This window comes from Nycticebus coucang, chromosome 2 (genome assembly GCF_027406575.1).
Source record: "Nycticebus coucang isolate mNycCou1 chromosome 2, mNycCou1.pri, whole genome shotgun sequence".
NCBI lineage: Eukaryota > Metazoa > Chordata > Mammalia > Primates > Lorisidae > Nycticebus > Nycticebus coucang.
In genome coordinates this window covers 107,785,123-107,805,141 of record NC_069781.1, presented here as the reverse complement: position 1 = coordinate 107,805,141, position 20,019 = coordinate 107,785,123, and the positions used below count along the sequence as shown (strand labels likewise).

Below are 20,019 nucleotides of genomic sequence, written 5' to 3'. Positions count from 1 at the left end.
ACTTCCAGAATTAGACCCTTCTCCCCACCCCAACCCCCAGTACAAGCCTTGTGGAGCCTTGTCATCTCTCACCTACACAGTGGCAGTTACCTCACTGGCTCCCTGCCCCTCCCTTGTCCCCAGGTGTCCCCCTTGGCAGCCAGAGGGACCTTGACAAAACCTCAGCCTGCTCCTACCCCTCCTTTGCTCAAACCTTCCCAAAGGCTCCTGCCTCTCTCAGAGAAGCTGAGTCCCTGCCACACTTATACCCTTCCCATGTGGCATCCTTGATCCCCACACTGCCCCTATCTCTTTGTACCCAACAGGGCCTTACTCATCTCTCTGAGACAGGAGCCACCAGACTAATGTTAAACTCTCTATCTGCAAGTCTGATTCCCTGCAGAAGAAACCTTGTAAGAGGCAAGAGATCTGCCTGGCAACCCTTGGAGCCCTCACAGCCAGCCAAAGACCCTCACAGAATACATACCCAACAAATATTTACTGAGGAATAAATAAAGCTTTTGTCACTAAAGTGACCTGCACAGCTTTCAAGTTCTTTCAAGTCAAGTTTACTAATATAGGCCCTCAAAGACCCTTTGAGTCCAATAGAACAAACAACTGAAAGAGGGCCAGAAAGCTACCATTTAAGAATGTCTAATACTTTAACATAAGAGAATCATTCTTATTTCCCAGAGACTGAAATTCATCAAATCAAGTTGGTGACAAAGTAAGATTGCCAGGTCATCCACCATATATGGCTATAGCCAAGGTTGAAGGGTGGGTATCCACCCCAAGGTTGAGTGTGGTATCCATCCTACAGATGGAAGACACGGGCACAAGAAGGGACCAGAGTACATGGCCTCAGGGGTTTTGCATAATAGTAGGAGCCCTAAAAGAGGAGGACAGGTCCCCAGTGCCTATGCAGAGCAACATATCCCTGCCAAACGGGGCAGACAAAACACTTTGGAAGATGACTGGCTTCTAGCTGCCTCCTGCCAGGTCCATCCCTACCAAGTTAAAGCCTACATTCAGACTAAGTGCCAGAGAAGACCTGCCAGGATAATGAAGTACTCTGGCCCTAAGAGTGATGGGCCAAGGTCGAGTTGGAGAAGGACTTTTATAAGGACTTGGTGAACCCCCTCCCTACACAGCCCCTCCAGTGCAGAATGCATGGCCCCAGGACGATACATAGAGCTCCACTTCTCCCCATCTGTGGTGGCCACTCTTTCCAACCCATCCCAACAGGGAGTCCTCCTCCCTTTCCTTCCTCCCACCAAAAATGCTGGGAGGGGCTCTGGCTCTCAGAGTCCTTGAGGAGTCAAACTCAGCCTAGAGGCAAGCTCTGACCCCAGAAAAGGCCAAAGCTCTGTCCCAAAGAAGTTCTTGGCTGCCAAAGCTGCCAAAAGTAAATATGCAGCCATTGTCAGTGTAGGTAACTTAGAGACCCTCTCTCCAATTCTCCCTCAAATGGGGCTGGCTGGAGAAATGTGATGTGACCACAGGTGGGACAGACGAGGCTTTTTAACTTTAATGGTTATGTGTTTATTTTTATAGTTACTGCGTATGGCAAGTTACACTAATGTTCTATTTCAGGGAATGATACGAAGTTTCCTTTTAAAAGAAATGTTCTCCACAGTAGGGAAACAGGAGGATTAAATGCAATGTGGAATCCTGGAACAGAAAAAGGACATCAAGGAGGAGAATATTGGTTTAGACATCTGAATAAAGTAGGTAGTTTAGTTGATAATGCTGCATCAGTGTAACTTCTGGCACTGGTACTATGGCTGTGTGAGATGTTAACTTTATAGGAGGCAGAAAGAAGGATTTAGGGAAGCCTGTACCATTTGGGGAACTCTTCTTCTAAAATTCCCTCAAAATGAAAAGCTTAAAAATATTCAAACTTTAAAAAAGTGGGGCAGTGCCTGTGGCTTAGTAGGTAAGGCAACAGCCCCATATACTGAGGGTGGCGGGTTCAAACCCAGCCCCGGCCAAACTGCAAGAAAAAAATAGCCAGGCGTTGTGGTGGGCGCCTGTAGTCCCAGCTACTTGGGAGGCTGAGGCAAGAGAATCACCTAAGCCCAGGAGTTGGAGGTTGCTGTGAGCTGTGATGCCACAGCATTCTACCAAGGGTGATAAAGTGAGACTCTGTCTCTAAAAAAAAAAAAAAAAAATTAAAAAAAAAAAAACTTTAAAATAAAGTGAGTTGAAATGTTAAACACACAGGAAAGACTCATCAAGGGTCAGACAAGAATATCTGGAAGTCGAGAAACACATGGGTCTGGTCACACACTTTCATTCACTAATAAGAAGAGGGACGCTGCAAGTGGCCAAGGAATTTGCCCAGGCTTGTGAGACATGCCAACCCCTGACTCCAGGTTCTCCCCCATCATAGCACCTGTCCTGAGCCACCCAGGGGAGTGGACACAACAGGAGGCTTTTTCCCTTTGGCAAGTGACCCTTGATTAGATGTATGAGAAAATACCTCCCTCATGGACGGGCTAAGAGGAAGCACTGTCCCCTTCAGACCCCAGGGCTATCCCAGATAGGTGAAAATAAATCTGTGCTAATCAAATACTTATATTAGATCCAACTAAAGACCTCAGATAAGAAATAAAGCCTCCCCCAAAAACCCTCTTTCAAGGTGTCAGGATTGGTCTACCCTGTCTCTGCCTGGGCCAATATAGCAAATGAAATTACCTCAGGCCAGCTCAGATCTCCAGCCTTGAAGGCTAGCTCATAACTAGCTTTCCTTCCCAGAGGATTCCACTGGGCAGCAAAACAAAGACTCTCCCAAGCTCTTTCACCTTTCCCAGTCTGCTTGCTGGAATGTGGCACAGGGATCCAGAGATATGCAAGGGTGACCACTTGCCAGGTCCAGAACCTGGTGAGGATGAGAGAGAAGGGACAAGTCCCACCACTGAGGACCAGCTTCACAGCAACTTTGGATCTGAGGTGCCCTAGAGGTTCTCTCCCACCTTAGTCTGGCCATAAGCTTCTTGATGGCAGCCAATTGGGAGTATGCACAGCAGTCCCATGTGAGCAGATCTCAGTGTTCACACCCTGTCTCCCCTGCTCTGAGGGGTCTCCACAGCCCTGAGCATCCCAAGGAAGGTAGCCTAGGAGGCCTCGGAGATTTTAGGGGGTGTTCCCACCCCAGAGTCCCATGTCCTCCTCACTGACCCCTGTTACTATATGGGACTGAGGCCCAGTGCTGATAGGCAAGAGCAGGCCCCATCACATCCTGCCCACCTGGCTCCCCACATGTAAACTGGCAGGAGTAGAGGCCATAGCCCACTTTTAAGAGCCGCTGGCCAGTCCTAAAGACTGACAGTCAGAACCAGGAGGAGGATTTCCTCTTTCCGGAGAGAATCAGGACCACTCAACACCACACCATCTTCTCTCTTGCCACAGCCTGCTCCTGGGAGTTTGAGATCAGAATCTAAGACGACATACAGCCCTGGCCAGCCCCTGGGCAGTCCTCCTGAGGTCCAAATACATCCTACAGGCAGTCAGAAGCAAGAGAACCTGTTGGAGCAGTTTGGGCATGAGTATCACCTCTTCTTCCTCCTCCTCTATTTACTTCTGGGTGGTAAGGGACCCCGTTTTTGACAACTAGGCACAGAGGCAGGTCATGGCCAGGGGCTTTCAGTGTCTTCAAGCACTACCTCCTTTCCCCCCTCCCCACCTTCCTTAGAGAGCATGTCATGTCAAAACCAGAGTATCCCTGCCTAGAACCGACAGGAGAGAAATGGGGAAAGGTGAAGGCCAGGGAAGAGGAGGCAGAGCCACAACACCCTCCCACCCCCCCACCCCACACACACACCACACATACACACACAGAGCCACTATTCTGTCACCACACTCTTGTCTGGGGCCCCGCAGGCCTGCTGAGTCCAAAAGCTCCGCAGAAGCCCAAGAGAGATCCTGCCCGCTGGGGCAAGATCAAGGGGAGCTCGCGGGCCACGGCGGAGGGTGGGCGCGCCAGCCGCCACCTCGCCGGAGCCCCCACGACTGCTCAGCCCTGCCAGCGGCGGAGCCCGCCACTCCGCGCCTCTCCGGGGACCCGCGGCGGGCTAAGCGCCCGCTTCTCTCGGCCCAGCCGGCCCTGAGCCCGCGCGGGGAAAGTTCCTGCAACTTCGCAGGGAGGAGGCGGCGGGGCTCTGGGCCTGGGCCTCCCTCCGGGTGCCCGGCCTCCGCGGCCGCCGCGACCCCGCTGTCAGGCGGCCGGGCCCGGGCCTGGAGCTCCAACTTCTCGGTACCCCAAGCCCACCTCCCGGCCCTCGGGTCTCGCTTTGTACGCGGCGGGCCAGGGGCGCCCAGAGCGGGCCCCGTGCCTGGCGCCCCCACCCTGGGCACAAAAGGGCGCGCGGCCCGGCCCAGCCCGACCCGGGCGGTCGGAATGCGGCGGCGGCCCGTCCCTGAGCTGGGCCTGCGGGCGCGCTGCCGGGGGCGCGGGACTCGGCCGGGCGGGGTGGCCTGGCTGGGCCGGACCGGGCCGTGCGGCCGCCGCGCACTCACCTGCCATGGAACCAGTCCTTGCAGGCGTCGCACTCGATCATGAAGCGGGTAACGTCGTAGGGAAGCCGGCAGACGCAGTACACCGGCACCGTCGCCATGTTGCTGCGCCGCGCCGCCGCTCGGCCCCGCCGCTGCGCTGCCCGGGTCGGGCCGGGCCGGGCCGGGGGCCGGGCCGGGGCGGGGGCGGCGGGAGCGGCGGGGCGCAGGCGGCGCCGCGGCCGGGAGGGGACGGGGACGGGGGCGCACGACAGCCCCCTCGCGCGCTCCCGGCCGGGCGCGTCCACACAATACCAGGCGCGCTGGCTGGAGGGGCCGCGCCGGGAGCCGCCCGCCGGCCCGCGGGGCGCAGGGCGCGAGTGTGCGCTGGGGACGGGCCGCGCGCGGGACACAAAAGGGAATGGACGCGCGGGGGCGGCGGGCGGGGAGCCGCGGCCCCACCGAAGGGACCCCCGGCCGCCGAGCGGCCTCTACGTCAGCGCCCCGAGTGGCGCCGCCTCCGCCCGCCGGCCTGGGCCGCCGCTCCCGCCGGGAAGGCGGGCTAGGGTACCTGCCGGGGGAGAAGGTGGGTTAGGGGATCCCGCCGGAGGAAAAGGGGAACTCGGCGTTCTAGCTGGGAGAGAAGGTGGATGGGGTACCCCTAGAAGATAATGGCCGGGGGACCCCGCTGGGGAATAAGGTAGGCTGGGGGAACCCGCCGGGGGGTCGGGAGACGGGAAGGCCGGCCGAGGGGTTCGCAGGCGAGAAGGTAAGTCGAGGAATGTGGACGGGGAACCCTGAGGTTGAAGGTGAGCTGGGCGAACCTGCTGGGGGGGAAATGGGTTGGGGGACCTGGAGGTAGGAGGTGGGCGGGGCGCCCTGGAGAGAAGATGGGCTGGCGGGGGACGCGAGAAAGCGGGCTGCGGAGACCCTCGGGGAGTGGGATGAGAGCCTGCAGGTTGCCCTTCCTCCTCTCGAAGACAGAGAAGCAATTACTTGGTCCTAACTTTCTTCCGACCCTGCCACTGTCCGACAGTATTCCTTCTCTTCTTCCTGCCTCGCGTCCCGCGTTGCCCCACTAAGTGATTTAGATACAACTTCCCCTTTCCAATCAACCCGGGCTGGGTACTGCTGCTGTCCTTCACAGGATCCCACGGACTTCCCTGATGTTTAGCCCCCAGAGGAAGAGGACAAAAACCAGGGCCTCTGGTGCACTGGCATGGTTGGGTCAGCTTTGTAAAGAGAGACCTACCTGGCATTTGAGCCACCCAGGCAGGGACCCCAGTTAGAGCCCTCCAGACTCATGACCTAAGGGGTAGGGGAGGAGGGTCCCCAATACCTAACCTATGTGTTCCTGGCACTGAGCCCCCAGTGGGGAGGGCCATTTGCTTTGCTGAAGGAGGCTCAGTTAAAATCTTCCCTCATATTGAGCCAAAATCTGCCCTCAAATCTGCCACCCTCTCTCACCCACCGACTCAGGACAAGGCCCATGGCAGGGGCTTGGGGGTGGGGAGTGGGGCAAGCATAGGAAAGAGGAGGGAGGGGAAAAGGAGCTGGGAAAGGGAGGAGAGAAGAGAGACAGGGATACCCCGACCTCTCTCACCTCAGAGCTGTCCAGGATTTATCACAATAAAGCCTACCTGAACTCAGCTGTCACCTCTAGCTCCCTTCTGGGTGAAAGCCTGGTTGTTCTTTAGTACTAAGTTCCTGGAAAAGAAATAACTGTTAAGCCATCATCCATCACTAGCACCATGGTGTGACTTAGTGCAAGTAAAGAATACTTAGCCTGAAAATGAGTGTCTAAAAGGCCCAGAGAGAGCCCAGGGAGATGGGTGCTGAAAAAGTTCCCTTGCCCTTAGCAGTACTAAGGTGGTCAGATGAGCCCAAACCCCTGGTGAAGCTAGAAACTTCTGGAGCCCACCATGGTGCAGAGAAAGATTCTTTGACTGTGGGCCTTCTCCTCTCAGGGCCTTTCCTTCCCTCTCACCACCGGGTACAAGCAAACCCACTTTACTCTTTGCCTTCTCTGTGCAGTCAGACCTCATCCTGGCCAGATCACCTCCCAGATCACCTTCCCTCTCCTAACACTATTCCCTTGGTTTTTTTTTTTTAGTTTGGGTTTTTTTGTTTGTTTGTTTGTTTTTTGAGACAGAGTCTCTCACTCTGTCACTCTGGGTAGAGTGCCATGGCATCATACCTCACAACAACCTCAATCACCTGGGCTCAAGCAACCCTCTTGCCTCAGCCTCCTGAGGACCTGCGACTATAAGCAACCACCATCATGCCCAGCTACATTTTCTGGTTTGGGTGGAGATGGGGTCTCACTCTTACTCAGGCTGGTCTCAAACTCCGATCCACCTGCCTTGGCCTCCCAGAGTGCTAGGTATTAAACAGGTATTCCCTTGTTTAAAATAATGACAGTAGTTACCCAAGATTTACCAAATGCTCACTGGGGACAGTACACTGGGCTCAGTATTCCAAGAGCTTTTACCAATACTCAATCAGATGTTTTTAAAGCATTTGGTATATTGCCTGGATCACAATGGCTGTTATTGTATACCCAGCACTTAGATAGGTATTATTGGTACCATTTTACAGAAGTGAAAACTGAGGCTCAAAGCAATTAAATACCCAGCCTGTGTCACCACCCCTTGACCCTTCACAGAGTGTGCCTGGGAACACATAGTGGTCATTCAGGGCTGCCACTCCACTCACCATCCAATCCCTAACCCCTGGATGGTCTTGTCTGCAGCCAGGGCTACCTGTAGCCATTCCTCTGGTTCAAAGTCTGCCCACCCCATAACAGCTGCCTGGTTGCCTGGGCCTAAGAGCTCTCTCTGGCTTCTTCCTAAGATTTCCACTTTCTTTTCTTTGTCTCTTCTCAGGCACACACCTCTCCCGTCTCACTCCTTCTCTCCCTCTCTCATTCCTGTACTTAGATATTATCACTCAACACTTCTAAACACTTCTATGTACAAAGCAGCAGTGCAAACACTGAAGATTCAACAGTATCTCAACTTTGTTGGAGTTTACACCAGAGTGGAGAGAGACAGTTGATAGTACATAAGTTTGAGTGGGGAGAATGGCCTTGGGCAGAGAGTTGGGCAGAGACAACCCCCTGAGTAGGTGATCTGGGAGCAGAGGCCGGGATAAGGCCTGACTGCACAGAGAAGGCAAAGAGTAAAGTGGGTTTGCTTGTACCAGGTGGTTAAGAGGGAAGGAAAGGCCTTGAGAGGAGAAGGCCTCCCAAGTTCAGATGGTGTCCTGCCCTTAATACTGCATTGCCTCGGACCCCAAACTCAGCAGCCCTTCCTCAGCTTGTGACTTCCTGCCATACCCTTCCATTCCCCAGAGCTTCTCTGAAATTCAGAGCTCACAAGGCTGTGCCAGCATGAAGGGGGACCCATGCAGCATCCTAGTCAGACTGGCATGACATTTCAGATGCAAGGTGAGTGGGCTCATAAGCTATGTGAACCTACTCCTGGACCCTGGCACTCTGCACTCTGGCACTCTATAGCATTGCACACTGCCCATGAGCATCTGGGGCTAATTTTTAAATGTTTCTTAATTTTTTTTTCTTTTTTTGGTACTGATGGGGTATCTTTTTAATTGTGATTAAATATACATAATACAAAACTTGCCATTTTAACCATTTTTAACATATAGTCTACTGAATTAAATACATTCATGCTGTTGTACCACAATCACCACTCTATCTCCAGAAATTTTTTTAAACTTCCCCAACTGAAACTCTATTCCTGTTAAACAATAATTCCCTATTCTCCCTTACCCTCAACCCCTGGGAAACACCATTCTCCTTTCTGTCTCTATGAAGTTTAGAACCCTTCTATAAGTGGAATCATGAGCATACAGATCAGGGAAGATTAAAAATCAAAATGGAATCACCCAATATTTGTCCTTTAGTGACTGGCTTATTTCACTTAACATAATGTCTTCAAAGTTCATTTCTGTTGTATCATATGTCAGAATCTTCTTCCTTTTTAAGACTGAATAATACTCCATTAAATGGATATATCACATGTTTATCCATTCATCTGGCAATGGATACTTGGCTTGTTTCTACCTGTTAGCTATTGTGAATACTGCTGCTGTGAATATCAGTGTGCAAATAACTGTTCAAGTCCCTGTTTTCACTTCTTTTAGATTTATATCCAGAAGTAGAATTGCTGGGTTATATAGTAAGTATAGTAAGTATATAGTAAGTATGTGTGTACACACACACACACACACACACATATATATCTTAGTGCAGGTGGTTATCTTGGTATATTTTCAGATTTTAGAGCAACTGTCATACCATTTTCCTCAGTAGCTGCACCATTTTACATTCCTATCAGCAATGCACAAGAATACCAATTCCTCCATTTCCACGTCAGCACTTAACTATTTTCTTTTTTGTTTTTGTCCTTTGTTGTTATTGTTTTTAAGATTGGTAATAGCTATCCTAGTGGGTATGAAGTAGTGTCTCATTGTGGTTTTTATCTACATTTCCCCAATTTCTGGCATTTTCTTCAGAGAAACATCTATTCATATTCTTTGCCTATTTTTGAATTGGTTTGTTTTGTCTTCTGATTGTTGAATTGTAGGAGGTGTTTATATATTCTGGATACTAATCCCTTATTTTATATGTGATTTACAAATATTTTCTCCATAGATTGCCTTTTCATTCTGTTGATTATGTTCTTCGATGCACAAAAGTTTTTAATTTTGATAGTCTAGATTATCTATTTTTTCTTTTGTTGCCTAGCTTTTGGTTTCACATCTAAGAAATCATTGCCAAATCCAATGTCATGAAGCTTTTGCACACTTTTTTTTCTATAATTTTTATAGATTAACTCTTAAATTTAAGCTTTTGGTCCATTTTGAATTAATTTTTGTAAATAGTATAAAGTAAAGCCTAACTTTATTTTTTACATGTGAATATCTGGTTTTTAGGACACCATTATTGAAATGATTGTCCTTTTCTTATTAAGTGGGCTTGGCTCCCTTGTTTTTTTGTTTTTTGTTTTTATGTTTGTTTGTTGAAAGAGTCAAACTCTGTTGTCCTGGGTGGAGTGCCATGGCACCATAGCTCACAGCAACCTCAAACTCTTGGGGTCAGGAAATCATTTTGCCTCAGCCTCCCAAGTAGTTGGGACTATAGGCACCTATGCTGAGCTAGTTTTTTTCAGTTTTTAGAAATGATGGGGTCTCCCGCTTGCTCTGGTTGGTCTTGAACTCCTAAGCTCAAGTGATCTACCCGCCTTGGCCTCCCTGAGTGCTAGGATTATAGGCATGACCTACCATGCCTGGCTCTTATTGAACGTTTTTAATCAAGAAAAGTTGTTTAAAAAAAAGAAAAAGCAAAAAAAAAAAAAAAAAGAAGTTGTTAAATTTGGTTAAATGCTTTCTCTGTATAGAGATTTATGGAGGTTTTTATCCCTCATTCTGTTAATGTGAGATATATTACACTGATTTTTGGATGTTGAATCATCCTTGCATTGCAGGAATGAATGAATCCCACTTAGTCATGTTATATAATCTTTTTAATTTGCAGTTGAATTCAGTTTGCTAGAATTTTGTTGAGGTTTTTGGCATCACTATTGATAAGGGATGTTGGTCTGATGTTTTCTAATATCTTAGTCTAGCTTTAGTATCAGAGTAATCATGGCCTCACAAAATACACTCAAAAGTGTTCCCTACCGTTCAGTTTTTTGTAAGAGTTTGAGAAAAGTTGGTGTTATTTTTTCTTTAAATGTTTGGTACAGTTCACAAGTGCAGACATCTGTACCAAGGCTTTTCTTTCTTGGGAGGTTTTTTCATACTGACCTAATTTTCATGCTAGTTATAGATCTATTGAGTTTTTTTATTTCTTTATGAGTCAGTCTTGGTAGGTTGTGTGTTTCTAGGAATTTGTCTAATTCATCAAGTCTATTTTGTTGGCACACACCTAGTGCAAGTTTTCATAGCTATGAACAGGGCAGGCACATTCTTACCTCCATAGGAGGAGGAGGCTCATAGGCCAGAGCAAGAGACAAGTAACTAATAAATGTTAAGGGGTGGGAAATATTAGAAAGGAGATACTAGTTCAAGATTGGGTGTGTGTTTTTGTGGGAGATGAATCCATTTGTTTTATGCATAGAAAGTTCTAAGAGTGGGCCCCCTCTTGGGGTAATTGATCAAGCCAGTCTGAGTCAGAACCTATTGAAGTGAGCAGGGCCCCATGGAACTTTTTTTTTTTTTGTGCGGTTTTTAGCCGGGGCTGGGTTTGAACCCTCCACCTCCGGCATATGGGGCCAGCGCCCTACCCCTTTGAGCCACAGGTGCCGCCCTCCATGGAACTTTTTTAAGTCCTCTGTATTTTTCTGGTCACTATGAATGTGATCCTTCTTGTTGACCATCTCAGGAATGGTCCCATGATGTTTCGATGCAGTGAGTTTGTAGACAAGAGCCCCTCAGCCAAATGGCTATCCATAAGAATGCTGTTAATAACAGACTAGAATAGGGCAAACTGGGACTGCTGGGCACAGCGTGCAAAAAGGCCATCCCAGGCCTCTGTCCCAAGGTGCCTGAATACAGGGTAATTCCTACCTGATCTCTAGTCATTCCTCAGAGAGGCTTCTCTCTCAACTTCTTCCCACCCCCACCCATGTAAATTCCTCATTTGCTCTGTTTTCTTTCTTTCTTTTTTTCTTTTTTGAGACAAAGTCTCAAGCTGTTGCCCTGGATAGAGTGCTGTGAGATCACAGCTCACAGCATCCTCCAACTTTTGGGCTCAAGCAATCTCCTTGCCTCAGTTTTTTGATTCTTAGTAGAGATGGTGTCTTGCTTTTTGTTCAAGCTGGTCTTGAATTCGTGTGCTCAAGCAATCTACCTGTCTTGGCCTCCCAGAGTACTAGGATTACAGGCATGAGCCACTGTGCCTGGCCCTCTGTATATTTTCTTCATAGAGCTTCGTACCATTACTGCTACATTTTCACTTGAATTCATTTTTTCCTGTATATATTTCCATGACTGTCCTTTCCCCAGTCTGGTGAAGTTTCACAGTCTAGGATGATGTCACAACCTGGAGAGGGTCAGGAACGGTGGTGGTCCCACTGTGGGCTAAGACATCTGGGCAGGGCACTATCTCCACTTACCAGGACAATAGCATGCAGGTGTATTAGATTCTAGGACTGTGTAATAAAATACCAGACTAGACGCCTTAGAACAACTGAAATTTAGCCAGGCACTGTGGCTTATGCCTGTAATCCTAGCACTCTGGGAGGCTGAGGCAGATGGATAGCTTTAGCTCACAAGTTTGAGACCAGCCTGAGCAAAAGCAAGACCCCATCTCTACTAAAATAAAAAAACTGAGGCAAGAGGATTGCTTGAGCCTGAGTTGGAGGTTGCTGTGAGCTAAGACACAACAGTACTCTACCCAGGGCGACAGCTTGAGACTCTGTCTCAAAAAACAAAACAAAGACAAAAAACAGAAATTTGGTGTCTCTCAGTTCTAGGGGCCAGAAATCTGAAATCTAGGTGTCTACAGGGCTGCACTCTGTTGAGGGGACTAGGGAAGGTTCTGTTCTAGGCCTTTTTTTTTTCCTTTTTTTGTTTTTTTTTTGAGACAGAGTGTTACTTCGCCACTCTTGGTAGAGTGTGTGGCGTCATAGCTCACAGCAGCCTCAAACTCTTGGGCTCAAGCAATCCTCTTGCCTCAGCTTCCCAAGTAGCTAGGACTACAGGCGCCTGCCACAACACTCGTCTATTTTTAGACATGGGGTCTCACTCTTGCTCAGGCTGGTCTTGAGCTCCTGAGCTCGGGCAATCCACCGGCTGTGGCCTCCCTGAGTGCTAGGATTACAGGCATGAGCCACTGTCCCCAGCCCTAGTTCCAATCTTCTTTCCAGCTTTTACGGTTCCATGGTCTGTGGTAAGTATAGCTCCAATCTTTACATGGCATTTTCTTTGTGCATATGTCGTTTTTCTTTTCTTTTTTTTTTTTTTCAGAGACAGAGTCTTATTTTGTTGCCCTTGGTAGAGTGCTGTGGCATCACAGCTCACAGCAACCTCCAGCTCTTGGGCTTAGGCGATTCTCTTGCCTCAGCCTCCCAAGTAGCTGGGACTACAGGTACCCGCCACAATGCCCAGCTATTATTTTGTTGCAGTTTGGCCGGGGCCGGGCTTGAACCCGCCACCCTTGGTATATGGAGCCATTGCCCTACTCACTAAGTCACAGGTGCCGCCCTGCATATGTCTTTTGTGCCTGATTTCCCCTATTATAAAGATGCTAGTCATATGGTATTAGGGACCATCCTATTCCAACATGACCCTGTTCTAAACTAACTAATTACATTAGTAGATACCCTATTTCCAAATAAGGTCACATTCTGCAGTCCTGGTGTCAGAAACTCCTATGAATTTGGAAGACACAGTTCAGCTCATAGCACAGTGTGAAGCTTTTTTTTTTTTTTTTTTTTTTTGCAGTTTTAGCCGGGGCCAGGCTTGAACCTGCCACTCCCAGTATATGGGGCCCGCGCCCTACTCCTTGAGCCACAGGCACCGCCCAAGGTGAAGCTTCTTAATGAAAAGCCTATTTTGCCCCATCTGCAGGTCCTAAGGTTAATTTAGCCTGAGCTCTAGAAGAGGAGTTAACAGAGCCAGGACTGGGAGCTTCCCTGGGGAAAACAGCCTGGGCACCAAAGGTGGAGACGATGAAAGTGAGGCTGCAGGATGGCTAGCAGCAGACTCCTAGAGAAGGGCCTCTACAACATCCCCTACACAAAATGAAGATCTAAGGAGGATCAGCTCCGCGCCCATAGCTCATTGAGTAGGGCGCCAGCCACATACACTGAGACTGGTGGGTTCAAGCCCAGCTGGGCCTGCTAAACAACAACTCCAACCAAAAAATAGCTGGGCATTGTGATGAGCACCTGTAGTCCTAGCTACTTGGGAGGCTGAGGCAAGAGAATTGCTTAAGCCCAAGAGTTTGTGGTTGCTGTAAGCTATGACATGACAGCATTCTACAGAGGGTGACATACTGAGACTGTCTCAAAAACAAACAGGGGCAGTGCCTGTGGCTCAAAGGGGTGGGGCGCTGGTCCCATATGCCACAGGTGGTGGGTTCAAAACCATTCCTGGCCAAAAACCACACACACACACACACACACATACACACACACAAAAAAAACCAATAAAAAACAAACAAAAAAAAACTAAGGAGCAAAGGGCTTTTGTGGCTTGGGGACAGAAGAAGCAACAAGAAATTAGTACATTCTCAGGAGAATTGAGGTTAGAATAAAATTGAGAGAAGAGAGAGTTGCCCCTAAGAATATCATTCATCTTGAGTGGTCTGGCACCTACTGTCGGCCCTGTGCAGTGCAGAAACAGGTTCCCTCAGAGCAGGAAGGAGGAGACATAGGGCAAGCAGGCAGTGTTTCTGAAAGCCAAGCCTGGCACTCCCTTGCACCTTGATGGAGATGATATAGATGAAGTTGTAGACATTGAATTCTTTCTTAAAATTCTTGCCTTTGGGCTCAGTGCCCATAGCACAGTGGTTATAGTGGTTATGGTGCCAACCACATACACCAAGGGTGGTGGGTTTGAACCCAGCCCGGGTGAGCTAAACAGCTACAACAAAAAAATAGCCAGGCGTTGTGGTGGGCATCTGTAGTCCCAGCTACTTGGCAGGCTGAGGCAAGAGAATCGCTTAAGCCCAAGAGTTGGAGGTTGCTGTGAGCTGAGGCCACCGCACTCCACTGAGGATGACATATTGAGACTCAGTCTCAAAAACAAAAAATACATAAAATAAAAATTCTTGCCTTTGGCCTGATTTGAGGACATTAGAAGTTTCTTATCAATTGAAAAACAAAGAAATTGTGTGCAAACTAAACAAAGAGAGGAAATGTTCACTCTCACTAGAAATCAAAGACATGCAAATGAAAATACATTTTGACTTGTGAGACAGGCCAAGACCAATGCCTTGGCTGTGCAGGGCTGATGCAGACAAACAGCTCCTAGGCCCAGGACACCAGGCTGCATCTTGGGGCCAAATCTGTGGCAGTGCCAAAGTCTCCTTTCCCTTAACCTTCCCACTTTGAGAGCTTCTTTTGATGAAAAGCTAACCAGGAATAATGACACTAGTGATCACAAGATTCACCTACAGGGTGGTGTGGATGCCTTGCATGGAGCATTTGAGTACTCCCTATCCTGCCTTACGGCCTTCCAAAGGCCATAGCACTTAAAGATACCCCAGAGTCCTGCTCTCAGGACGGTTGTGGGCTTCTCCCCTTTCTGTAGATACCCCTGTGCTGAGTGCGCCATCTGCTGCTGCTGTCTTTCCTAGACCCTGTCTTTCCAGACTAGCTCCTCTCATGGCTCTGTCACCTGCTCACACAACTCATCATCCTGCCTTTCCTCATGTTCTTGCTTGAAATATATTCTCATTTGTACACAGTATGTTATCCTCTCCCATTCAAACACCACAAAGGCAGGGGCCTTGATGCCTTCTGTCCTATGGGGCTTAGGGCTAGGCCTAACACAACTCCTCTGCTCTGAGCTACTTGTTGAAGGACAAATAAAGTGAAATGGCCCATCATGCTGGTGGTAAATACAGGGAACATATTCTGGTGCAGCTCCACTGTGGAGTCTGTGGGGCCATGACAAGATATTGAATGGCAAGGAAAGAGTCATCAAATGATGCCAGGTGGGGAAAATGTTACAAAATATATATGGATAGCATGAATTTTTTTTTTTTTTTTTGGTATAAGAAAAAGAAAGATCTGCCTGGGTGCAGTGGTTTATGCTTGTAATCCTAGTACTATAGGAGCCTGAGGAATGATCACTTCAGCCCAGGAGTGAGCTATAATGATGCCACAGCACTCTAGCCTGGACAACAGAGTGAGACCCGGTCTCAAAAAAAACAAAAAAAAAAATCTATATTGCATAGGAGAGAGAAACCAAATGTTAACATATATCTCAGGATGGAGGAATTATTGGTGACCTTTTTTTCCTTTTTGTGTACCTGTACAGTATTTTTTAAATGTACCACAATAAATATATTACTTTTGAAATGAAAAAAAAAAAATCAATAAAAGCTATTGTTCTTTTTTAAGGGAGAAAATAAATGGTCAGCTGAGAGAGTATGTGACTTGCCCCAGAATGCCAGGGTTCCAGGAAAAACACCTCCATCAGACTTGGGTCCTGAGCCCCACCAGCACCACCATGGCTTCTGGTCTCTAGGCCTAACCCTGCAATTCTAGTAGTGTGGTAGAAGTGGCCAACATGTCTCCAGCCTGCCAAGCAGGGTGTCCTTGGCCTCCCTGTTCAACCTCAGCACTCTCTTCCTTCATATCTCCTTCTTGCCCAGGCCTGCAGCTTCAGGGGCTTCAGGATGGAGAGACCCATCTTAGAGCTTGGGCCAGTTCCTGCCCAGTCCCTGTTGAGAGTGACTTTGAGGCTGGGTGCCTGTAGCTCAGCGGCTAAGGTGCCAGCTACATACACTTGAGCTGGCAGGTTGAAATACAGCCCAGGCCTGCCAAACAACAATGACAACTACAAAAAAAAAAAAAAAAAAAAAAAAAGCTGAGTCTTGTGGCAGGTGCCTGTAATCCCAGCTACTTGGGAAGCTGAGGCAAGAGAATCGCTAAAGCCCCAGAGTTTGAGGTTGCTGTGAACTGTGACACCAAGGCACTCTACCCAAGGCAAAAAAGCTTGAGAATGTGTCTCAAAAAAAAAAAAAAAAGTGACTTTGAGCATCCTTACTCACCTAGAGTCATTGCGACTAAGTGATAAGACAGCATTGTTAGGAATAAGCATCGGAAGCATCTTTGAGGGACTACATTCCTGTTGCCAGGACTTCACTGTACAGAAACCCATCTCCAAGCCCGTGGGTTGTTCCAGTTTACTTTTCTCAAGGATGTACCTGCCCAGAAAAAGAAGGCAGGCAGGCGTGTGGTTGTCACAGTGGGGGATCCACGGCGAGCAGCAGGTGGATAGAGGTCGGTAGGAACAAAAACATGGGTCCTTTTGTTAAGTATTTGTGAGCCAGGGTGGGTTAAATGTGTTCCCATTACAGGCAGCAGGCCTGACTAGAACGATTTTTTTTTAAGATAGAGCTGTCCTTCCCAACCTTCCCACCGCACTGATGAGCCCGTGTGGCCCCTGGCCAGACAGGCCTGCTGCAAGGAAAGCCAAGGGCCTGAAATTGCAGCACTGAGATGGCAGTGCCAGCATGAGTGACAAGGAGGGGGAAAGTAGCCTCAAAGTGAGGCTTGCTTTATTTCCTCCGGAATCTGAAAGCCATAACTCGTGAAAACAAGAGAAATGAAACTCGTTTTGGTTCTGAACAGCTGGGAGTAGGAGAGCTGACAGGGCCTTAAGTGGTGACACCTGGGCTCGACTCCAGCGCTTGTCTGGCCTCAGGCATTCGGGGCCTTGTCAGTGGATCCCAGACTGCATCCCGGGCACTAGGGGGCTTCCTAGGTCGGATCCTGGCCGCATCGAGGAGAGAACAGCAGAACAGCAACGCCCCGGCCTCGACACCGCCCTGAGCGCTGCGCGCGCACCCGGGCCTGCGCAGTTGGGGGCGAAGGGGACGGCGACACGCCAGGCCCCGCCCCGCCATAGGAAGGAAACGGGGCTCTGGCGAGAGCCCCATCCCTTGCTGCTAGCGGCCCTGTCCTTTCTCCCCACGCTGGTAGGCACCTCTGGGTCGCGTCCGCCCTCGGCTTCGTGCCCCAAGGAACCTCCCAAGGTGCTGGCTGCCCTGGTGTGGCCATCACAGCAAAATGATAGCATGAAAAATAGGCTACCCTTGTTAACACTTAAGTATTAAAAATACGATTTAATCAAATTGCTCTCTTCCTCCAGGCTTTAAAAGAAACTATTTGCTATTTCTATGCCTGCTTTTTCACAACTTTTTTATCTCTTTAGTTGCATAAAATGTGCCTATGAAACAAATGTAAGTATTAGTATAATTTTTATATTAATTGTGTATTGATGTTCCCCAGAGCTGGAAACTTGGAATTACTTTGAAAAGACAAAATGTGCCTAAACTTTATATATAAGCAAGCTTTTCAGTAGTTGTTTTCAATCTGAATTAAACTTAAGTAAAATTTATGGTTTTACAAGTGAACTTAAAAGCCACACCATACTTTATACTAAAAGAATAAAGATTTTTATTAAGCATTGTAAGTTGCATTCAATAGCCTTCAGATACGCCACACCACAATCCATCGACAGTCAATCAAACCCAACAGCAGTTCATTCTTGCACAATCCATGAGTTAGGGCAAAACTCCCTTCAACTTACAGTTAAGATCCTACTTAGCTCTTGCGGGCAGGGGTTGGGGAATTACACCTCATTTCTGATCACTAATGTGATGAAGAGCATCAGAAGTATATGAAAACGATAAGAAGTGATTTGATTTCAAAGTACATTGTTTGGAAACATTAACAAAAACATCAAAATGATAGAAGTATACCTGCTTCTACTAAATTCTTGATGGGAAAGTTCTCAAGAACAAGCAATTTGTTTCCTGCTACAGAAGGGGGGGTGTTTTTTTTTTTAAGATCAAAGGGTTTTTTTTTTTCACAGAATTTCATATTTTGCTAATATGAAGGCATAAAACAGCAACAAAGAACAATAATGCATACAGCAGTGAATACACCAGGGTAATGTTGATATTTGAAACGGCTAGATAATTTTGGGGGGATTTTAGAATAAATGCAACAGATGTCAATAATCACAAAATTTTAAGGTTAGAGCAAGATCAGTCAATGACTAAACAGAGTTAACATCTTTTATAGGACTATTACTGATTATTAGCATTTTTGTTTTGCAAATGGGCACATACTGGTAAGAATGGAAGAAAGGACAATAACATGCATAATATTAACTACACACTTTAAAAATTATGAACCATGCAGAAGTTTAGCTCAAGTAGTAGTACTAATGGTCTACGTCCGATTCAAAACCACATAGTTCATTGATCACAGATGCATGGTATTAGTCACGAAAAGTTTCAGAACACATTGTGTTGATTTTGAAAGGTCATTTGCATCTTCTATGATTTTAACTGTATCTCCATTTAACTTGCTTGTAAAGTATGTATGATGTACTGTATATTTAAAATCAGCAGAACAGCAATATTACTCTATAATTTTTTAGTTTTGATAGTTGCACTTTTTAACACAAAAGAACCACATCAACAGTGATGAAATTTAAGAAAGAAAAACTGTGGTTGTGCCTTATTTCTTTCATAATCATAAAAATCAAAGCCTTAAACAAAGCTTCATTGTGAAACAGTAATGCAAAATCAAATATAATGGCATACATATGGTGCCAAATGCTAAAAATTATATTTTAAGCTATATATACTTAAAGACTGCCAAAATTTGTTTTCTTTATAGTTCAAGAAACACAACTATAGACTTTGTCATAACCAGTTTAAACTTTATGTGTACTTCATTTTAAGTGCGGGAGTCAAATGCTCTTCATTTTCTTTCTTTTTTTTTTTTGTTTTATTGTAGCATTTTGACTACAACTGGTTAAAACTAAAAATGTGTTGTTTAAATCTCTGATATCAAAGAGGGATCTGAATTTCCAAAATCCTCATTTTTCTCTTACGGAAAGGACAAAATGTACATAACTGCAGGCTCTCTTTCTCTCCAGATATTCCTAAATCCTTACCCTTCCAGCATCCTTCACCCTCTATAAAAAATAAGTTTACTCTTCTTTATTTAAGACAGCTGCCTCCAGAGCTGCCTCTCTGCGGCAATCACTGTCTGTACTTAGTGCATTTAAATGAGGATTTGTATTGCACGTTTTAGAGTCATTGTTCAAGGCACTTTCGGAGTGGCTGGGGGCCCTGGCATTGCCCGCACTCCCATTCATCTGGGGAGCTGGCTTTTCCTCGGCCATCACTCCGTTTTCAGCCAGGGACCCGTCTGAAGACACAGCAGAGGATTTTGATTCCCCAGATTTCGACTTAAGTTCTTTGGCCACTTCTTCTGCTGAAGCAGCATATGGAGGTCTGCCCTGTTTAAAATGAAAGACAACAAATGATAAGGTAGCTTTTGATAAATAATGGGGAGAGAGAGAACTCTGCTTTTTTTTTTTTTTTTTTGAGACGAGTCTCACTTTGTCTCACCTGGTAGAGTGCCATGGCATCATAGCTCACAGCAACCTCAGACTCTTGGGCTCAAGCAATTCTCTTGCCTCAGCCTCCTGAGTAGCTGAGACTACAGGTGCCCACCACAACACCCAACTGTTTTTAGAGATGGGGTCTGGCTCTAGCTCAGGTTGGTCTCGAACTCATGAGCTCAGGCAATCTGCCTGCCTCAGGCTCCCAGAGTGCTGGGATTACAGGCATGAAGCACCTCTCCCCACCTTGAGAACCCTGATTTTTGCCCTAATGAAACTCTGCAGATTTAAGAGCAGGAAACACAGGGCTGTCCTTGCTTTGACTGACCTTCAGGTGGGAGAAGCTTCCCCTGTCTCAGTCAGTTCCCCTGAGGCCCCTTCCCTCAACTTCTCTGTAGTCAATGTTCTGAAATAAGAGAG

General features: G+C 47.4%; 2 protein-coding genes across 7 annotated transcripts in view; both read right to left on the bottom strand.

Moving 5' to 3' along the window:
• PHF2 (PHD finger protein 2) overlaps nt 1-4,963 on the bottom strand; it is a 124,479-nt gene extending 119,516 nt beyond the window's left edge. For both annotated transcript variants that reach the window (XM_053578456.1, XM_053578466.1), the window contains exon 1: nt 4,498-4,963. In XM_053578456.1, the coding sequence (XP_053434431.1) occupies nt 4,498-4,595 (98 nt within the window). In that variant the 5' untranslated portion in view covers nt 4,596-4,963. The remainder of the gene's footprint in view (nt 1-4,497) is intronic.
• Nucleotides 4,964-17,609: 12,646 nt separating this feature from the next.
• Nucleotides 17,610-20,019, bottom strand: part of FAM120A (family with sequence similarity 120A) — a 124,481-nt gene continuing 122,071 nt past the window's right edge. For 4 of the 5 annotated variants that reach the window (XM_053578419.1, XM_053578403.1, XM_053578411.1 and 1 more), the window contains one exon: nt 17,610-19,494. In XM_053578419.1, coding sequence (XP_053434394.1) covers nt 19,183-19,494 — 312 coding nt within the window. In that variant the 3' untranslated portion in view covers nt 17,610-19,182. Of the gene's footprint in view, nt 19,495-19,927; nt 20,006-20,019 lie in introns of all 5 variants that reach the window. The other variant, XM_053578438.1, reaches the window with a different exon arrangement.